The sequence below is a fragment of the Aricia agestis genome, chromosome 2 (genome assembly GCF_905147365.1).
Source record: "Aricia agestis chromosome 2, ilAriAges1.1, whole genome shotgun sequence".
Lineage (NCBI taxonomy): Eukaryota > Metazoa > Arthropoda > Insecta > Lepidoptera > Lycaenidae > Aricia > Aricia agestis.
The window spans coordinates 6,367,084-6,389,602 of NC_056407.1; the positions used below are offsets into that span (position 1 = coordinate 6,367,084).

Below are 22,519 nucleotides of genomic sequence, written 5' to 3' on the forward strand. Positions count from 1 at the left end.
TGACGGCTCAATGTAAATAGATAGCTCTTAAAGAAAGAGTGTATCCAATTAAAAAATATATATATTATAATGGCTCATTATATATGTTACTATGCATATTATGTATTAAAGTGCCATGATAACAGTATTTAAAGTTTAATTCATTTTAATAATTCTTCAACGCTTTTTAAGAAGATATTTAAAAATACCTTTACTTAAATATTATTTACCAAATTTAATATGTCCTATTTTGAAATTTATTAATGCAGTTTTATGTCAAGCCGAGTCGAGCCTTATACTTTCCATATAAATTAAAATTGTTATAATAATAATAATATGCCGATGTCTGTTATTTTATCTGATTGTGTATTTAATAAATAATCTAGTAAACATAAACACCAAATAAATTTAATAGACGATTACGATAGGTGGCAGTCGTTAAGAAATTTGTGTTAAATTAACATAAGAATTTTGATTGTGAATTTAATTATAATAGTGTAATTAGAATAATTTTTCTCCTTGAACTAGATTTCAAATATCATTATTTCCCCTCGTGAGGATGGAGAGAACACTCTATCCTACAGCAGAGTTTATCAGTTTCTATGGATTGTATCACTTTGAAAGTTAAGCTTTAGCCAAAAGCTACAGTACCGCAGTTTAAAGTAAATATTATTTATTCCAAAGCTATTTGGATTTCTTACACAATATATCCAACACGTTTCTTATATAAGCTGTCTAATCTACTTAGAATTATTAATATTGAAAATGGCTTACAGCCTGCATTTTTTATATAAAAACTGCTTCCAGCATACTGCTGTAGAAGTAGTGTTTATGTCCAAAACAAGTTTATCAGTTATCCTAACATCGAACAAAATATTATATTTAGGCATCGCGAAAAAAAAAATTGAAATGATTACTTTTCGCATTTTATTCCTCCTCTTCTCCTAGTATAGATAGGAATAGGGTTAAAAAAATATTTACGTTCGTAAATCGTACTTCCATTTGTTTCATAATATTGTTATGTTAGAATTTACCTACGTTTTAAATATTTCGCTAATTCCTAGTTTTAGTCTTAGTTCTTCAGGTATTTACTTTGTAAAAGCTATATGTAATGAAACAAAGACTAGAATTTTCCTTCCTGTTTGATTTCTAATTTTTATAATATTTTTAGCTCAATAGTTACCTACTAGGTACCCATGTGTTTTGTGATTTGTGACAATCATTCAGCGTGTTTGTAAAATATTTCATACCTTTTATAAAAGGATTTTTTTTTAGTTTTTTTGCATGTTGAGTTTTATAAAATATGGTCAAAAGCATGAACACTGCACCGTAGTTGGGCTTCCACCCAGTGTTTTGGAATGCTGTAATGCCACTAATGACATGGCAAAAAGGGCAATTTATACTAGCTAATTTAAATTAACAGTGCTTGTAATATCTCTAGATAAGTAAAATTTTCAAGGAAATTGTACGAAATTGTAACTTGTAAAGTTATAAATACATTGACGCTTACATTACTTCTCTAGAATTTGTTACAGGCAACTGAGCTAGATTAACATTTAACATTTTATGATAAAAGATTCGCTTTAAAATTAACAATAAGTAGCATTTAAGACGGAATGTAGTGTTATAATATCCTTTCATCATATTATAGACGATGACGACACAATCTTATTGACAGATCTGTTTCCGTTGACTATCTCAAAAATTGGATAGTATCAATATCATTAATTTCGGCAATTTAATTTTTATTTCATTTTATCGATAAAAATTTAAAATGCTGCAGCACATCACTACTCGCGACGGGTTCTACTTCTTCTATTTCTATAATATGATAAAGGTAATGCTAACACAAATTGACACTTTCTTATTACTTGCATATCACGCTTAGGATAGAGATAGTTTTAAATAGTCTAGAAATTTCTAACATATCTTCATTACGACTATACCTAACTATAAGTTACGCATGTATACATCGTCAGTATTGGTAACAAATAACGATTTGAAAGCACTTCACATTAAAATAATTTTATAGCAAAAGTAGGTTTTTTTTCTACACAACAAATACTTGTTCCCACCTGAAGGGATTTTTTGCTGTAGGTTTGGCTTTCTGGCTTTAAATATAAACATGGCAGTATCTTTATTCTATATTCAAAACAAAGATATTTGCTTCATCCAAAGGTTTTTGTTGTTTACCTACAAACACATTTTTGCTATAAAATTGCCCATTTTAAGACTATCGTTATGATTGCTAAAGTTGCTTAGGAATTAATAAGTATCAAGTTCTTGCACTTATTTTACTAAACTTTGATCGCTTAAATATTAGCTGAGTCGACGTCCCGTTCCATTGAGGCTAGTTGGATATGAAATTTTTAAATGGAAATTGTCATAAAACGTTAATTATTTAGGGAGTATTTTAAGCACCTGAAAAAGGACCAATCTACACACTGCAACAGGTAAATTTGGTGTAGCGTATACACCAATATACTATTACACTAGTTTTTATTATTCGTAGTATTACACATAGGGGAATGTGAGGTAAAACGATCCCTACGGGTCAAATGATCCCTCCCCTTAAATGAGGTTAAACCAGAGGCATCTTTCCAAATGCACGTGAAACGAGTTGCCCATAACCCTGCCAGTTGCCACTTATAGTATCATGGCGATCAGAGCGCTTGGCGAAATTTTATTTAATTTTTTTTTTAAAGCGCCGCTCTGATTTAAATTAAGCCTGTTTTTGGACTTTCATAACTTTTTACGAATTCGTGTTTATTTAAATGTTATTTTGTTATGGTTATGTTACCTAATATTTAAACAGTTTTAGATCACCCCACGTGGGATTTCATGGTTGTGTTTTGATAGATTTCTTGGAATTTGGTATATGGGGTGAAAAGATCCCTATTTGTGTGTATAAAATGATCCCTGGATATAAAGTAGAAAATGGCGAATATTTTTCTTTTGATGAAATTGTTATTTTATTTTAATTTTATTATTAAAGAACAAATACATTATCAAAGATATCGATTTCAGAAGTCACAACTATCGTGTTTTGCCTTGAGTCGGACCGATAAACCGACAGACTGCAAGATCTTAATAAATTTGCTCCCCTTTTTATCCTTTGGCTACCGAAGCCTAAAAAACTTGTTAATAAACTAAAAGATACGTGTTTCTTACTTGTATGCTTAAATTGGTTATCAATAATAAATATTATCTCTGGGATTATTTTACCCCAACTCAGGGGATCATTTTATACATAGGGGTGTATAAAATGATCCTTTAGTAAACTTTTACTAAAACCTCTAGTACAAAAAAAGTACGTACATATGATAAAAAATAAGTAACTATCACGAAGTTTGGTAAATTCACTACATCCAGCCATATAAATATTGCGATTTTTCCTTCAACTATAGCCATACTTAAGATTTTTCCCTTAAGGGGATCATTTTACCTCACCTTCCCCTACTAATAAGTAATAACAATATTTACACAGCAAATAGCCCTGATCTGTAGTCTTTGTCTGATGCATTGGAAGAACCAAATGACTGATAAAGACAGCAGATCCTCATCGTAATCAAATCACTAAAGGGGAAATAGTTATCCACCCTGTAAGTAAATGTTTTTATTAGTAGATTAACCTGGTACTAAGTTTAAGTAAATCCTTCCATTTAAAGGTCCAAAAAAATTACTTGCTCACTAGCGTGTGCTAGATACCAGCTATATTAAAGCTTTCAAATAAAAGACACAACCAGTCATACTTAGGTTAATAGAAGAATTAAATATCTAAGACAATGCTGCGATCTGAAGTCTTCATAGCAAAAAAGTTTTTTTGACCGACTTCCAAAAAGGTCCTGGTAATACGGCTGTATGTATCTTTTTTTTTTTGACCATTGATATGTCTCCCCTTAATCTCCCCAATACACCTTATAATATTATTAATACATTTATCTTGGTACCCGTTTTTACCCAAAAATAAGTCTTATAACATCTGAATAATTCGAGCTTTGAAATTCAAAATTTCATATCCAAAAAGCCTGTGTGAAAGAACATAGCTGTGACCTGTCTGTTACTATATTCACATGTATTCGGTGGTTACGCTTAAGGCTTTTCACGTTGGGCCACGATGGTCACCTCGATTGGATAATTGCCTACAGTAATCACAATCATCGTCGATCATGGACAATCTCTCTATTCTACATGTTCATAAACACCTGTCTCTTTCCATCATGGGCCAACGTTGAGAGTGAAATCTATAATTTTATATTTGGTGTCAAATTAGAATTTTCACAAAAGGCAATAATGTATTTTATATCATTCATATATTGTATATATAATATATTAATATATTTCTGCAATTAAAATGCAAATTATGATAATATTATAAATGTACTTTCAATGATACATTTTTATTATAGAAATTTTTAAGTCAATCAAATTATAATAGACACCAAAATTCAAAATAAATATGTTATGACTTATGATTGACCTCTCTACAAATATAATCATATTAAAAATATTAATTAAGTATTGTATTCAAATTATTATTGTTCGTTATTCATAAGTTGATATTATTATTATTAAAGTTCTCAATTTATTAACGACATATTTTGTAAAGTTGTTAAGTTATATAATATAAAATGTTTTACTTTAGCAATATTCGTAGTACAAAACTAGATATAATGTTGTGATATTTTATCTTATATTTGAGAGTCAGCGGAAAGGATATTCACAAAAACTTCCTCGATAGTAAATGGTAGTTAAATATTAATAAATAAAATTAATCATATCATATCAGTAAGCAAAATAAAAATGATGATTCAGCATGGATCTTTCGAAACTGTGAAAGTTTAATTCATGGATACGGTTATAACTTATTATAAGTGTCTCTAAATGCTTATATGACGACTAAAAACGCTAACGTTAAAGAGTTTGCTCCGTCAATGCTGGGACGTAACGAAATACGTCCCGCCCACAATGGTAGGTACGTCGCGACCCAATTTGCGAGCATGAAAACAAAAGTTTTGTCGCTAGCGTCGCGTCGTTTCAAAATTTTAGTCAAAAATTAATGTTAAATACTTAAGTAAAAAATTTAAAGCTTTCTACTTCGCTTCACTGATATTAATCATTCGTATTGTATGTCATTTCAATAAAATATATAGTTTTAATAATTACAAAAAAAGTTGTCGCTAACAGAATTTGTGTGATTATCTGACGCAAAGTCAAGAATATCATCAATGTTTCCATTTAAATTAATGTTTTATCATATTTTACAGGATTTAAATTTTATTGGATTTTAAGATTGTTAAGGTTTTGTTGGAATATTATGTATGCTTAAGGTAATAGGTTGAAGTTTGGTATAATAAATTTGTCATACTTTTTGATATTTTTGACGAAAATAAAGTTTTCTTCTAATGTTGAGAATATTGGAAAGCGGTGCAGTGTCGAATAGTATAGATAGGTTGTATGTAAAATATTAAAACTGTACATACATAAATACAGTTTGGAAATATAATTTGTTGCCGACAATAAATGCTTTGTTTTTTTACAATACCCACATATCAAGAATCTATAATAATACTGTAGGGAACAAAAAATAATAAAAAATAAAGAAACGCTTACCAATAAAATTCGGATACTTTTAAAAGTGATCTTTATTTTTTTATGTTATATCTCGTTTAAGATGAATTTGTCAGCATTTTGGAACTCTCCTGAAAAAGAAAAAGGACACATTAAAGTCGAGGCATATAATATTATAATATATTGTGTTTTCTCGCGGATAAAAAACCTATGTGGTAGGCACCAGTACAGTCCCGGCGTTCAGAAAACATTTGAAAAAAATATTCTGAATTTAAAAAAATGAGTTTCAGTTTTGAGTTTATCTTTGATTTACTTCCTTGGGAATCTCATCCAAATCATCAAGCATGAAGAGGCAAAAGACAGACATTATTTCGAAATTTTAATATAAATACTTAATAATATTAGCATGTGTTAATCTTAAGACTTTTATTGTGAGACCAGTTTAAACGTCTGATACCTCCCCTTTTCTCAGAAAACCATGTAAGTACAACTTGTGGTGTAGACTGTAGAACAAGGTGTGAAAAATTAAGTTTTTATATTATAATACTAGCTGTCCCGGCAACCTTGTTTTGCCATATAAAGTATTTCGCCCATATTATTATTTTACTAGATGTTCCGCGCGGCTTCGCCCGCGTAATTTAGGAATGTCACGGAAACCATACATTTTTCCGCCAAAAAAGAAACCTATGCCCTTTCACGTGGCCTATTCTTCATATGTGCTAAATAACATAAAAATTGCTCCAGTACGTTCAAATGAGCCTTTTCACATAATTTCCCCCGTTTTTTCCACACTTTCCTCTATTTCTTCGCTCCTATTAATCTTAGCGTGATAAAATATAGCTTATAGCCTTTCTCTATAAGTAGGCTATCTAACACTGGAAAAATTTTTCAAATCGGACCAGTAGTTTCTGAGATTAGCGCGTTCAAATAAGGCATTTCAAATAATTTCTCCCGTTTTTTCCACACTTTTTTTGATACACAAATGCTTAACAGCGACCAATTTAAGGTGGCACCAGCGGTCATTGACCTTTCTAGTCTAGGAGCTATGTGCAAAATACTCGCACTGCATCTACGAATAATAAAAACTAAGGAAGAGTAACTGTGTCAAAAAAATTATTCCACGAGTCTACGAAATGAGACCCGAATACATGCATACTTTATGCATGTATTCGGGTCTCAATGTATTAATACAAGTGACAATATTATTGTCAACGGTTTTATTTCATAAAGAGTGTTAGTGTGTCGTTGCTATTGTCATATTTTAGTGTGCGAAAAGGAACCAAATTCAAAACGGTTGAAGTATGGGAGTTACGTTTCTTTAGTTTTATTATTCGTAGCACTGCATTCTGTTAACTTTAGAATAAAATTGAATTCTTGTAACGAACCAGACCATTATAGTTTCATCGGAAAACGTCTTGGTTACCTCTTCGTATGAATATCTCAAACTATTTACGAGTTTCAATTGATATAATTCATACTGTGTTCACGTCGTGTATGCAAAATGCGATAATCACCCTTAGGCTAGAAACATATTCTGTCACTTCATTGTCAATCGCGGTTTGTATAGAAAATAACAAGGTTTTTGACAGGGAGTCAATGACCACTACAGACAGAATTCCGCGTATCTAATTCAATGTATAAGACAAAGACAATATTATGGATTAATTAGCCCTATCTTCATCCACTATTATAATTAAGGTGTCTATAATATTATACACTCTGCAGTCTTACAACAGCCACTTAATCTCTCGAGATTCTGTAGAATGGCAAGAAAAGACATTCTAGAGATCAAGTACCTCTTCAGCCTGCATAAGACTTGAACCTTTTATGAAAAAATTAGAACATAGACAAAGATACTGAATTGATTGTTGCTTTAGAATTACTGCCATGCAATCTGGGTTTTAAGTAATTTCTCCGTTCCTTGTATTGTATTATAATATTATATGTATCTACAGAAATACTTACGTATGTCATCTGGGTTCGGACATGTCTTCATATGTTTAGTTAAAATATACTGTAGTGCTGCTTTCTCAGCTGCCAATTTTTTGTTTTTTTCTTTAAGTTGCCGATTTTCTTCTTCCTGTCTGAGTATCTTTTCTTTGAATCTCTCTCTGTAAAATTAACACAGATATTAAAGCAATCTCTTTACTAATCTTATCTAGTAAAAATATATATAAAGTTATCCTATTTAATTATATAATTATAAACTTACCTATATCTTTTTGATGCTGCTGATCTATTTTCTAAATTACTTTTGTGACTATCTTCAACTTTTATTCTAGGTTTTAAAGGTGCTATTGGCACCTTTGGATATATAACAACATTTGTATTTACTTTTTTTGGAATGCTTTCAGTTCTGTTATCATTTTTTTTCATGTGAATGGGTAACACAGGTATGGGGACTTTTTTCATCACTTTAGGGGTCACAATCGTAATAGGTATAAGTGTTGCAGTGGTACAAGGTAACTGTACTGGTGTGTTCGGTGATGCTACTTTATTCTTACTGGCTATAATGTGCTTTAATTTCTCTTTTGTGTCATTTTTTATATTTCTCTCTTTGTTCTCCTCGTCGACAGCTTTCATTCTAATATTTTTACCACTGGGCAGCCTCACAATAACTTCTAGATCGTCTTCTACTCCCGATTTGTTGCTTTCATCAGTTTCAATTTTTCGTTTGAAGTTTTTGGAACTCTTGTCCGAATTTGCATTCATTAGTGAATCTACAACCAAATCTATCGATTGCTGACTCATTATGGGCGGAGCATCTTTTTTCACATATTTCGTACTTTTAACGTCTTTATTGGCATCTATTATTTCGTCTTTTCGTATTTCTACATTGCTGTGTATTTTGATGACGTTATTTTCGTGTCGTACTATGGATACATCATCTGTGACTCTGTCCACGACGTCTGGTTTGCTTACTACCCTACTGATTGTGGTCACCTTGTTTGTTAATTTAGATATTGTGGTGGTTTCATATTCTTTCACGGCCCCTGTCTCGTCACTCGATGATCTGGTAATCAATACATATTTAATGAATATTTATGTTACTAAAAGAGATGAGCCACTGAGCTTTTTTTTAATTAGAAAAGACTATGACAAAGTCTGTTTTGTTGTTAGTAAAAACTCAAACAAATGTATGCTCATACCTGCTAATTGTGATGTTCTGTTTGTTGTTTGCTGTGTACTGAGCTGTGTCCCCGGGCTCCAGCGGGAACACCAGGTGGGGCGTGTGAAGAACATCCTCCGATGTGGGCTCACTCTCAACTGAGAGCACACCTTGTCTGTAATAGTAAATGTGTGAGTAAGTGATACTCGATTTTATTAAAAAAACTCTTCTTTCTTTTATACGTCAGTTAAAGACTTTAATGTAATATAAGAAAGCATTAACCCTCCGTGTACTAGGTGACTAATCTCACCATGCTGTACTAGGTGGGATGTGACATACCCCAGCAATAAAAGGCAGTTAAATCCGAAAAATTGTTTCTTGTGATTGTAAAATAATAAGTAATATATTTAAACAGATGTTTAAACATTATTAGATAATAATGAATTGGTTTAAGAAAAATTAATTCAATTTTACATAATAAAATACATTTTATGAGCAAAAGTACCAAAACTTGACTTTTTCTTCAAACTATAAACTATGAAATCTTTTCTTCAGTACAAAAATCAAATGGCACCTATTACAATCAATTCCTTCTCAATCTAGAAAGACTATCTAGTAAACCTATTGATAATATCAATTTAAAATAATCAATATGAAATAGATCTTGGTCACTTAAGTTTCCGTAATATTGACAGTTATTTAGACACAAAAATTAGTATGTAAAATATATAATATGGACATATTATATTTTTTGCAAATGTGCCCAGTATTCCTATAATAGTATAGGCCATATCTGGTATCACTGATTTGATCTTCATCACCAGCCGATTCTTGTTCGGAATTGTTAGCTCAGCGTCACAATGAACATCTTCTTCAGTCAGTGCTCGTAAATTTTTTTTTTTCGATAACCGAGGCATTCTTAACAAAACTTATACTTACCAGAAAATAATATTTTATCATGTTAAACACCAAATTAAACATATTTACCTACCAGTGTGGAGGTAATAGGAATTATTTAAAGACTGATTTACCGTGACCGTTTATTGTAGGTGAGTTACAATTTTGCGAGCTTAAAGCGAAGTGTCTTCCTAATTACTATTTATGTAAAGTTGATGTTTAGTCATTCCTGTACAAATTGGGAATGGTGCCACGGCCTAAAATCCTAGATGATGAAACCTAGATGATGCAACCATGAGTGACAAATAATAATTTGTTAACTATATTATAACTTAATATAAAATATACAATATGTAGGCACACATATAAAATACAAATAAATAAAAACAAAAGAAGTGACTCTTACTTTTTTAGCTATGTGCTGTATGTAGGGTATGTGATACCCAGACGCACTTTAAGCACATGTCACAGAATTGGTGATAGATATAGAACTGAATATTTGGTAGGAATTAAAGCAGCAATGTCTTATTTGCAGCTATTGAGGAAACCAACTCACATACTTTTTTGTTTAAAATGCTATCAATTTTTTAAGCGCTGGGGTATGTAATACCCCACCTCGTACACGGAGGGTTAAAGAATATAAATAAAGTTTGTTTCTTTTGATGGGTATGATCACTGTACCCTTACTTAATTTTTTAGAGTTAAAGAAGAAATAGATGTATAAGAACCCATACTTATCCATCATGGCTCTTTTGAAGCCTTCATCAAATGGATTGACACTCTGTAGATCCTGGAACAGACCCACCTCCTCGCAGTTTCTGATGAACCTAGTGGGAGTAGGTGTCTGATCAGCTGAAGGAGAACAATATAAATTTATTTAATTTTAGTTTCAGCAAAGGAAACAAATGATAGCTTTCATTGCGGAAAATATTACGGTTCTCACGCAATCTATAAACTAAATTTGGTGTCACCTAGTTTACTATAACATTTTTTATTTAAAGCTATTCACATCATGTTAACTGAATAAATTGAACAAACTACTTAGGCTCAATATTATTATAAATATTACAGGTCTCAAGTTAAGCAAGTATCAAGCAAGAATAATTTTAAAGTCTTTTATATCATAATATATTCCTTACTTAAGAAAATAAGAATACAATCATAGAGAAAACAACTAACCGACAAAGGCAGCCTTCTGTTCCATGCCTAACTGGAGAATCATGTCATGTTTTTTAGTGTGCACATGTAAGTGGTCTTCGTTCGTAAAGGACATCCCGCAGTCTGGTAACGTACACACAAATGGCTTCTGAGGTTCCATGTTGCAGTATATTAAAGTGATTGTATCTCACAACAATAAATATTAGTCCTAAGACACTTCACACACAAGTCACAACATCTTTTTATTACTTTTAAAAATATCCTTTAAGTCATGGTATGAAATGCTTTAGGTATAAACGTTACTTAACACAGAGATAAATTAATTTACTAAAATGTGTTGTGACTGATAAAAATCTTAATTAAATACACTGAATTTAAAATGATAAAATAAAAACATTCTTGTTGACTGTTGTTTCTTCCTGTTTGTCAAAATATGTCACTTGTCAAAGTCAAACGTGCATTAAAGGGCCCATTCACGGCAGGACTGCACGGCAGTCCTGCCGTGAATGGCCAATGGGCCTTTTAAATGTCAACGTTTTTTTTATGTATAAATTATTTGCAGAGCGATTGTTTGCCATTAATAAAAGAAGAAAAAGAAGCTAAGTATAGATTTTTCTCCGTATAGATACAAATTTTTGTTCATTCAAATTAGAATGTAATAACTATGTACAACTTGGCTTCAAAAAATTTCTACTCTCTTACAATATTTATTTTATTTTTGCTATAATCCAGTAAGGCAGTAACAGTACAATAATAAAATACGACCGTTGACCTATCCCTACAGCTGGGCTTATCGTCTTTCACGCGAATACATATTATTATTTATTACCTATTCAGTTCTCGTCTCAAGAAATATAGCCCGTCAAAAAAGTCACGACATTAATAGAGTCGCCACTAGTTTCCGGTGTGGCCTCTTATGGCCACACTGTATCCAGTCACTATAAAAGATTTTGATACTTTATATTAAATACAGTTTAAAAACATGTTGTAAATATTATGATTTATACAGGGTGTAACAAAAACAAGTGATAATACTTTAGGGTGTGTACGTGTTCCCTGTAGAGATTTCACTGTGAAAGTAGCAGCGCTGAAAGACCAAAATTTTTTTTCACTTTTGTATGGGCAAGGGCCCGAGCGTCACGAGTTTCCCCATACAAAAGTGAAAAAATTTTTTGGTCTTTCAGCGCTGCTACTTTGACAGAGAAATCTCTACAGGGAACACATACACACCCTAAATTATTATCACTTGTTTTTGTTACACCCTGTATATATTATGTAGTTAAGAAAATTTGAAATAATTATGATGTAGTTATACTGTGTGTTTAATTTACGACATTACAAGAAACAATCTAATCTATGTAAAGTACCTACCTATTATAATCTTTGTATATGTCATAGTCTGTCTCTGTCAAGAAAGTGAAGAAATTAAAAAGTGGCAACATCGTAGTGTCATCCCTTTCAAATCAATCTAAGAAATAATCGGTCAAGTGCGAGTCGGACTTGCGCACGAAGGGTTCCGTACCATTATAGAGCAAAAATCAGCCAAAATTGTGTGTTTGTATGGGAGCCCCCCTTAAATTTTTATTTTATTTAAATATTATTAAATTTCAAGTGCCTACTTGTTGTCATCATTGTTACCGAGCAAAAAATGTTTGTAAAATTATATTTGTTGTATCGGAGCCCCCCTTAAATATTTAATTTATTTTGTTTTTAGTATTTGTTGTTATAGCGGCAACAGAAATACAAAGTCTGTGAAAATTTCAACTCTCTAGCTATTACCGTTCTTGAGTTACAGCCTGGAGACAGACGGACAGACGGACAGAAATCGAAGTCTCAGTAATAGGGTTCCGTTTTTACCCTTTGGGTACGGAACCCTAAAAAGAAATGACACTATCATGTTGCCACTTTTTAACTTCTTCACTTTCTTGACGGACTATATAAAAAATGCAATAACTCGACATAGTTACAGCAGTGGTGTCACAGTGAAGAGGCACTTTCATCTTCAATAATCAGCTCTTCAATATTGAATTTAGGATATCCTAATAAAGGGTTAATTCCCACTCCTTGTATTTATTTTCAGTGTTTCGATAGTATAAATTCTCCCAGTCATTTCGGTTATTTCGTTAAACGCTTTTTCTGCTACCTGTAAACGTAACGTAAAAATTAAAACGAAATAATTATAATATTATATTACGCTGCTTCAAAGTGTTAAAGGAGTTAAGCACATACACTGTGACACGAGAATTTTATATACCTACGTCTAAAAACGCAAAGCACCTAAGTCAAAGTATCAATCATTGTTAGGCGCGTTATATGATAGATTTCCTTGACAGTTTATTGTTTACGTAAACTTAAGGTTTAAGTAAAATTGTTGTTTTATTATACCACATAATACTTACTCAGGCTACTTAGAATTGCATTATACAATAAAATAAACAAATAAAATTGATAAAACAAACGCTTAATTACCTGCTACTATGGCGATTGTGCGATCAGAATCGGAAACGTGGACGCGAGAATTTCAGTGATATTTTCGCGTATTACTATTTTTCTTCAATGAAAATATACGTGGGAGAGCTATGCTTCGGCACGAATGGGCCGGCTCGACCGGAGAAATACCACGTTCTCACAGAAAACCGGCGTGAAACAGCGCTTGCGCTGTGTTTCGCCGAGTGAGTGAGTTTACCGGAGGCCCAATCCCCTACCCTTTTCCCTTCCCTACCCTCCCCTATTCCCTTCCCTTCCCATCCCTACCCTCCCCTATTACCCTATTCCCTCTTAAAAGGCCGGCAACGCACCTGCAGCTTTTCTGATGCTGCGAGTGTTCATGGGCGACGGAAGTTGCGTTTCCATCAGGTGACCCGTTTGCTCGTTAACCCCCTTATTTCATAAAAAAAAAAAAAAAAAAAAAAAGAACTTCAAATTTTCAGCACTATGACACGTCTTTCACTTTAATTATTATTATTAATCACAGTAACATGTTGTTTTCACATTGTAAAACTAAATTTAAGAAAATTGAAAATCTTTGTTTTGTAAATTTTATGTCATAGAGTATTGATACAACAAAGTGCAAAGGGACAAATGTCAAAAGAGTGTTGCTATTGCTTAAAAAAAAGTTTCGCCTCCTAGACATTCTTGACGCACTATAAGTAAGAGAATTTTACGTAATTATAGCCGTTACGAGCCGGGCTTTAAATAGTGACCGGCTGATATACAAATAATTAGTAAAATAAAAGGATAATTTAGTTATTAAATTAAAATATAAATTAACTTTTAATGGTATTACGAAAAAAATACACAATTTAAACACTTGAAAGAATTTATTATAGAGCAAAAAGTTCTGACTTCTAGGTAACTGTAGTAAGTATAGTCCGTCAAGAAAGTGAATTAATTAAAAAGTGGCAACATCGTAGTGTCATCCCTTTTTTCTTAGATTGATTTGAAAGGGATGACACTACGATGTTGCCACTTTTTAATTTCTTCACTTTCTTGACAGACTATAGGTACGCATTTATAAATTATAATTATTATGTTTTATTTGATTGCATATCATAAAAACTTACTTATATTAATTTTAAAATCTTACGAAAAGTAGAAAGCCTTATTTTTTGCATTGTTAAAATATGAAGTATATTTTTCAGGTGCATAGCCACGGATTTTTGGAGCTGGCGTGTTAGAAGTACGGGACTCTTCGTAATTTGATTCCCTATTAGGTAAAGACATAGAACGCTTCTTCCTCGGTGAATCTTGAATATTTTGTTGGTTTGGATACGGATCAACATATCGGCGACTACTCATATCGCTGCCATCCACTGTAAAAAAATTTGCAAATAAATGTGTATTCCATAGTTATTTTTACTAAGTATATAAAAACCTTAAATTTTTAAATAATAAAAGTTTTTAACGTATTTACTGTTTAGCAATTAAGTACTTTTTAAGTTATACTTGCTTACATCATAAAAAACTTTTATCAATTTCATTTGACTATAATTATTAGAGATTCTGGATTGATACTTGTGCCTCACTTAGCTTGCCTGCGCCTCTGTTGTTGTACATTCCTGCAGCGGTCTGGACCTGTGGTTCCACGTTAGAGGCTTGTTGGAGTCCAGGAATTGCTACTACTGGTGCATTGGGGTCGTTCTGCTGTCCTTTCCACGGTCTATAAAAGTTAACGTTTAAGAACATACGTGGGTGACAAACCTTTAAGTATATCTTATATTTGGGTATTTTTTGTACATTGATATAGACACTAAAAGGTACTAAGCATTAGTATGTTTAATTGATGTAATTTCATTGTGAATTGGGATGTTTAGTTTTGAAATTAATTATTTACTTGTCCGGGAATAGTTCACCAGGTTGTCCGCGAGTCTGCACTATTCTTTCTCCATTTACTTCTACAACGCATCGCAGTCGGGCACAGCATGTTGGAAACTCTGGAAAAATTCTTATAAATTGGTATTTTTATAAAAATACGAATAAAATGTTTGTGTGTAACTAACATAGACATAGATCATGATAGATACCGCATGTGTATGTATCATCGAGGAAGTTGATTCCTATGCAAATGACAGACCAACGTTATTTGGTCGAATATGTCAATTCAATGTTAATTGTGATCTGTCAGCTGGGTTTGACGTGACGCAACCAAACTACTTAGGTCCCCGATTTGCATAGGAATCAACTTCTCTGATAGTACTTCGCGTGCCATATATTGCTCCCAAACGACGAGCAATGCTCGTTTTTCGAAAGTCTGTTGGTCTTCGGCAATTTTTCTTAGTTTTCAAAATACAAAATTTAGTTCCAACTCACCGACATTTTCGTCTTCTATGTATTCGTGACATTCCAAAGCGTTTTCAGGTATTTTCGGTTTTCTACACCTGTTGAACAAAGGTTTAATCAGAATCTATTAAATATGATAAGGTACCTACTGTGACTGTAAAACAGTAATATTATGTCCTAGTCGTAGAATATTCATTGCTGAGTGCTGACTGCATAATTATAATATACTTTGGTTGCACTTGATTTGCATTGTGTTAGAGAATAGTAAAAGTCTTGAATTATACATTGAGCGATATTTATTCGAGCAGAGTTTTTTTACCTTTACATGTCTCAAAGTTAATTACAGAATGAATCAATCAATGCAATATGGCTGGCTTTTATACCATTTTACACAAAAATAACGAACTTCTGTTGACAATTCAAATATAGCAAAATCATAAAAAAATACATTAAAATTAAGAATGGCTAAGAATAAGTTAAGTACATAATTCTAAATATATTAATTGATGTACTTCTGATATTTTAGATACCTAATATGAGAAGATGAAGTTATAACGGAAGTAAATAATCCTCCCGCCCATTTATAACTAATTGTCAAAATCAAGTACGTTACTTATTAATATTTAAAATATAATAGTCACTTATTAAAATTATATATAGTGACTAACATAATATACTGATTTAAATAAATAAATATAATATCATGTAGCTTGTCCATTGACATCCGCTAACAATTGATTGCGCCTAGGCTAATACATACTTAATAGAAAACCACTTGTTGCAACAACTTTACTTTATTTTCCTCTTTATAATATTATAATTGATGCTATAGTCACTATTATAGTTCAATAAAATCTTCGCTATTTTAAATTAAACGACATACCCTACAGCTGCTATGAAATATTTGCCGTCGCGTATCTCGCATCTGTATCGATGGCATGTGTAGTGATCAGACCATTCCTGCCAAGGCTGGTAGCCTTTTCTTGAATATTTGTCAACACAAGCTTGATCTGTAAATAACGTAGTACGATCTTAATATTCTACTTGCTAGTACTTAGTAGATCCACTCAATTCAATAAGGCCATAGTTTTGTAATAGCAAGACCTTCGAATAATAACAACAGCTATTATTATTCGTAGTTCAAAACATAACTATAAATAAAAGTGTTAGGTACAGTTCTAACTCATTCATCTCATATTATGTAACCTAATCTAGGTACTATCATAGAAGTTGATTTCTAGGCAGATGGGGGACCTATGTAGTTTGGTCATGTTACGTCAAACCCAGCCGTCAGATCACAATTAACATTCAATTGACATGATCCGACCAAATGACGTTGGTCTGTCAACTGCCTAGGTATCAATTTCCTCGACGCTACATAGGTAACCTAACCTATCCTACTGTCTATAACTGACATAATAATTATTATACATTTTAAAAATTCGTGTATAATCACTAGACTATAAAACTTAACACCACGTAGTTAGGTACTCACAATTAGCGTCCTCGGCTAGCACTGCTACAACCACTATCATAGAGAGATAGATTAATAAATTCATATTTTTTCTTTTGTCTATCTATAACGCTTACTTGGAACCGACTGCATTACAGGTAATTCATTACGAACCAGAAATAGTACTCAGGATGTTTATGTTTCCGTTGTTTTATCAAACTTATTGGACACCTTTTGTTCGTGAGAAGCTAAATATTATGCTTTGTATCTGATTTTTTTACGAATGTTCATAAATATTCGAATGGACTTACCCAAAATATGTTTTTGGGGTTCGCTGGAGATTTTGTCGGTTTAAGTAGGAATAAAAACATATTTTATTTACTCCCCTGGACTTCTACGAACGTTTCAAGAAACAAAAAAGAAGGCCGGCAAGTGGCAACGCACCTGCAGCTCTTCTAATATTGCGAGTATCCGATGTCCATGGGCCACGGTAGTTGGTTCCCGTCACCCGTTTGCTAGTTTGCCCCCTTATTTTTTATAAAAAAAGAATCAATATTATAACTAAGCCAATTTGTTTTAGCTGTTCTCGAGTTTTAGCGAGACTAACTAAGTACTTATTTTGAAATTTATTTTTATTTCTGTACATACATTGTGAACCGATCTTTAAAAAGGCACGCTCTGGAGCTCTCTCCAAATATTTGGCGGGACAGTTCACAGTGCTCTGCCACTCTACTCGGTAGGTGTGAATAATGTGATTTAGGCATTACTAATAAATCTTATATCTTTAAACGAGCAATTCTTGTATATTATATGTATATATTATATATTTGGAATCTCGGAATCGGCTCGCACGATTTTCATGAAATTTAGTATATAGGGGGTTTCGGGGGCAATAAATCGATCTAGCTAGGAAACATTTTTTACCGACTTCCAAAAAGGAGGAGGTTATACGTTCGGCTGTATGTATTTTTTTGTATGTTCAACGATAACTCAGCCATTTGTGATCCGATTTTCAAAATTCATTTTGTGTTGTATAGGGTTTAACTCGAATTTGGAATCATGTTCACAAAAATGGTGATCTGATGATGGGGTCCTGGAGGAATCGAGGGGACTCCTTGAAATTTGTATAGAAACATATAGTGATTTCAATTTTTTATGAAGCATTCGAGGTAAATGCTACCAAAAAGTAAGATCTCGCACCAGGTTATACCCTGGATCCGAAGGTATCCACCAGAACTTTTGAATCCTTATAGATACAGGTTCGGGGATTTCGACGTTGTTTAAATAACTGAAAGCATAAGCCAACACATCAATTTATTTCATCATCATCATCAAAATCATAATTATGCTATGGGTCATCACATTATGACCCAATTATTGATGCTTTTCGTTGCATCGAAGCAGATGTTTTTGATGTTTATTTCGCTGTTTGTGGACCGATTTTCAAAATTATTGTGTTGTTGTATAGGATATAATCTTGATTTTGTATAATAATTACGAAAGACGTGAGCTGATGATGGGATCTATGAGCAATCGAGGGAAATCCTTGAAATTTATCAAAAGACCCCTAGTGGTTAAAATGTTGTTTCTAGTATCTTAAACATATGTTACGAATAAGAGAAAGTTCATACGAAGGTGTCTCTTGGTCCAAAGGCACTGAACAGAACTCCTGAACCTTTACAAATAAAAGTTTTTAAATTGCAGCATCGCTTACATAACTGCAAGCATTTACCACAATTTCGCTTACAGTAACAGAATGTGAATAGTTAACATTCGTAGTGGTTATTTACGCATAAGGCCTTATCTTGTAGATAACTAAAAAGAGTGAAATTATTATTTTTAACAAAAAATTAAAACCGACTTCCAAGGTAAAAACTATAATAATATGAACTAAAAAGTATTAAATAACTCTTACTCTATAATAGTGCCTTTTTCAGAATTCGTCTGAATCTCAACTATTTCTGTACATACTACAGTCTTCATTACTTTGAAGTCGGTGCCAGTCCCAAAAGCTTCAGTTAATCTGACATATATTAGACATATATTCTCACGATAAAATTAGCTGGTACCGACTTCAAAGTAATGAAGACTGTAGTATGTACAGAAATAGTTGAGATTCAGACGAATTCTAAAAAAGGCACTATTATGGAGTAAGAGTTATTTAATACTTTTTAGTTCATACTATTATTGTTTTTACCTTGGAAGTCGGTTTTAATTTTTTGTTAAAAATAATAAAAAATGTCATTTTATTCGTGTTTTATCGAATACCGAGCAAAGCTCGGTCAAATAGCTAGTTTTAGTAAAGCGTCTACCACTTTATTGACTCAACTTATACTTGGCTCCTTACTTGAATCCTTTGACGACATATTGATGCAACTTAATTTTACAGCCTAGCTGTATCTATAGGGATTCAAAAGTTCTGTTCGGTACCTTCGGATTCAGGGTATAACCTGGTGCGAAGTTTTACTTTTTGGTAGCATTTACCTCGAATGCTTCAGAAAAAATCGAAATCACTATATGTTTTCATACAAATTTCAAGGAATCCCCTCGATTCCTCATGGATCATGCTGGGCATGATGAGCATCAGATCACCACTTTTGTGAACATGGTACCAAACTCGGATTCAACCCTGAACAACAACAAAAGAATCATGAAAATCAGTCCACAAACGGCGAAGTAATGGTTGAACGTACAAAAAATATATAATTTTATTAACAGACGAACATAATATAACCTCCTCCTTTTAGGAAGTCGGTTAAAAATACCGCTCATTTATGTATTTGGAAAGCTCAAAGTGCTCTTTATATTGTTAGAAGAGTGTTGTGTTACAGGCCTAGTGGCTAGTAGGTTTTGTAGGATAAGTAAAACGGATAAAAAAATAATATAAGGGTTTTTAGGGTTTCGTACCCAAAGGGTAAAAACGGGACCCTATTACTAAGACTTCGTTGTCTGTCCGTCTGTTCGTCAGTCTGTCTGTAACTCAAGAACCGCTATAGCTAGACTTCTGAAATTTTCACAGATTGTGTAAATCTGTTGCCGCTATAACAACAAATACTAAAAACAAAATAATATTAATATTTAAGGGGGGCTCCCATAAAATAAACGTGATTTTTTTGGCCTTTTTTGCTCGATATCAATAATGGCAATAGGCACTTGAAATTTTTGGCCAAGTTTTGCTCTATAACGGTACGGAACCCTTCGTGCGGGAGTCCGACTCGCACTTGGCCGATTATTATTCTAGCATTGAGTTCTGAGGCTACAGCCAACTTAAAGTTATGAAAATATTGGAAAAAATGTATTAAGTTATTATAAGATTTTATACAACAAGAACTAAACTATTTAATCGAGTGCAACATATAATACGAGTAAACCACCTGTGAAGATTATTTTCTAAAAAATTAAGTTTTATTTTTTGAAATTTTAAAATGTCTCTACAGGCTTACTTTACCTTTAAAATCATCAGTTCTTTACGTGGTAGCTTGTTACAGTTATATGTACTTAAGATTCCCTATCATAATCTTATAGATTTATGATATTGTTACGGACATATAGTGCCATCTAGCGTCAAACCAGCGAAACTTATCCAGGGAACACCGACAACATAAATCCCCTACTCAATACTAGATGGCATGAGGTGCGCAAGTACATAATCGAACCTTCTAGAAAAGTCCAACATTTGTTTACGTGTTTACCTGTTTATTTGTTTACGTGTTTACGTGTTTAGTTGTTTACGTTTATTGTGTACATTCGGGAAGAATGTCCTCGAACAGTCTAGGGCTTGCCTCAACGCACATAAATAGTCGCAATTCAGTGCGTTTCGAGCTATCATCAAGGCGACTTCGGAGTGAACACAAGTGATCAATAGTGAGTGAACCAGTGAAACCTGCGACTTGGCTACGACCTAGGACAGTGATAATGCTTAGTGTTTTGGACTTAGTGCTAAGTGTTGTGACCTAGTGTGTGCTTGTGTGACCTGGACTTAGTGAATAAAGTCTTCAAGAGAGTCAGCAGATCTTTCTCTCCAAATCCTTGAACCCTAGCACGTAACAATATGATGATGACTTTTCAATACTTGAAAAAAAACTTTTTCAATACCCCAACTAGGAAATCAGATTTTTGTACCATGCTAACTTTTGGGAAGCTTATAGGTACAAGCTTAATCTGATATCTCAAGTATGGCTCAAAATCTCCTCTTGGGCTATAGGCAGTAGGGTCCCCTACTAAGGGATCCGTACCCAAAGGGTAAAAACGGGACCCTATTACAGAAACTTCGATGTCTATCCGTCCGACCATTTGTCTATCATCAAGCTGTATCTCGAGAATCACTGTAGCTAGACAGTTGAAATTTTCACAAATTATGTATTTCTGTTGCCATGGGCGACGGTAGTTGCTTAGCATCAGGTGACCCGTTTGCTCGTTTGCCCCTTATTTAATAAAAAAAAAAATTAACATGTTTCAGTAAATTTTTAAGACTGAGACTGTTCTAAAATTTAACTATTTAGTATTTAATAAAACTCTACATACTAAGCAAGAAATGTGCAATAATACACATTATTAAACATTTTCTGTTTCGCTACTTGAAACCTAAGTTTTAGCTACAGATGTTTAGCTTACAAAGATCATCGTTAGCTTAGTTAATTTAATGAAAATAAAGAATTTTCAATAAAAAAAATATTTTAGTTTATACGTTGATTATTACAAATAAAATATAAGAAATGAAAGAGATTTTTAACTATTTTACTTTACATTGTCACACTTGACTCACCAACAAAAATAGGACGCTTCTTATTTTATATCCATGTATAGTGAGTTAACTGCCAAGATTTATACAAAAACGAATTATTAGAACAAAATAATGATACCTAATGCAAAGAAAATTGTAAATTAAAAATAATTTTACCATATTATTTTAGATTTAAAACTGTCGAAATACGTAAATTTAATGATATTAATTTCAGCTTATAGATTAGTATACTAGTGTGGTGTGGGATATACGTGTGGCGGCCGCAAAGGAAGATCTTCCGACCGAGCGAGATGTTATGCTCGGTCAGGCCGAAGCCCACATTTCGACTGTCGTATATTATATACTGACGCGCTCAGATAACTTCGATACCGCGATGCAGGAATGTTAGGCGAATTGTGGGTACCGCGGACCGCCACATCAGTTCCCCCCCGAAGACCGGAGGTCGAATCTTGAAGTCTTGTCACTTGAATCGCCAGTGCCAGAGAGTTCCAGTGAGTCGGAACTGTGAAGCTGCTGCATGGGATCCAGTGAGTCGGATAGCTGCCGTGCGGGGCCGATGCTACGTGCTGACCAGGAGAGATATGCTCTGCTTGCTGACCGGTCAGAGAAGTGAGAAAGCCCGTTGATGCCGATGTGGAGTCGCCCAGGCCGCGGTACATTGCGGCTAGTGGATGATGTACCCGATGAGGCGATGCTGGCTGGCGCGGTGCGGAGGGGCGGGGAGTGATAATGATGAAGGCAGAAGGAGGCATTTTCTGTCGAGGGTCACTCTTGATTCATTTCTGTGAGGGTCACCAATGTAGGATGTAATATAGTCTGTCAAGAAAGT

At 33.2% G+C, this 22,519-nt stretch overlaps 2 protein-coding genes and 1 long non-coding RNA gene across 5 annotated transcripts; all 3 read right to left on the reverse strand.

Annotated features, from left to right (window-relative positions):
• Positions 1–2,403: 2,403 nt before the first annotated feature.
• On the reverse strand, positions 2,404–3,519 carry LOC121736741. The gene is made up of 2 exons (XR_006037062.1): positions 3,430–3,519; positions 2,404–2,471 (listed from the first exon to the last, which is right to left on the reverse strand). It is a non-coding gene; the product is annotated as an uncharacterized LOC121736741 (long non-coding RNA).
• Positions 3,520–5,608: 2,089 nt separating this feature from the next.
• LOC121736693 lies at positions 5,609–11,087 on the reverse strand. Its single transcript, XM_042128064.1, has 6 exons — positions 10,736–11,087; positions 10,291–10,408; positions 8,700–8,834; positions 7,763–8,563; positions 7,516–7,661; positions 5,609–5,681 (listed from the first exon to the last, which is right to left on the reverse strand). The coding sequence occupies exons 1-6, from the start codon at positions 10,872–10,874 to the stop codon at positions 5,638–5,640; spliced, it is 1,383 nt and encodes a 460-aa protein (XP_041983998.1). The 5' UTR covers positions 10,875–11,087; the 3' UTR covers positions 5,609–5,637.
• A 3,163-nt stretch (positions 11,088–14,250) lies between these two features.
• LOC121736705 lies at positions 14,251–22,369 on the reverse strand. Of its 3 annotated transcripts, none has more exons than XM_042128083.1 (6): positions 22,289–22,369; positions 16,377–16,503; positions 15,524–15,591; positions 15,048–15,147; positions 14,740–14,873; positions 14,251–14,526 (listed from the first exon to the last, which is right to left on the reverse strand). In XM_042128083.1, exons 1-6 carry the CDS (start codon positions 22,347–22,349, stop codon positions 14,297–14,299), a joined length of 720 nt encoding a protein of 239 aa, XP_041984017.1. In that variant the 5' UTR covers positions 22,350–22,369; the 3' UTR covers positions 14,251–14,296. The 3 variants fall into 3 exon arrangements, with proteins under 3 accessions (XP_041984017.1, XP_041984008.1, XP_041984028.1); XM_042128074.1 differs by lacking the exon at positions 22,289–22,369 and adding an exon at positions 16,989–17,101 and having other exon boundaries at positions 14,252–14,526; XM_042128094.1 differs by lacking the exon at positions 22,289–22,369 and adding an exon at positions 16,989–17,101 and having other exon boundaries at positions 14,371–14,526; positions 14,729–14,873.
• Positions 22,370–22,519: the final 150 nt, after the last annotated feature.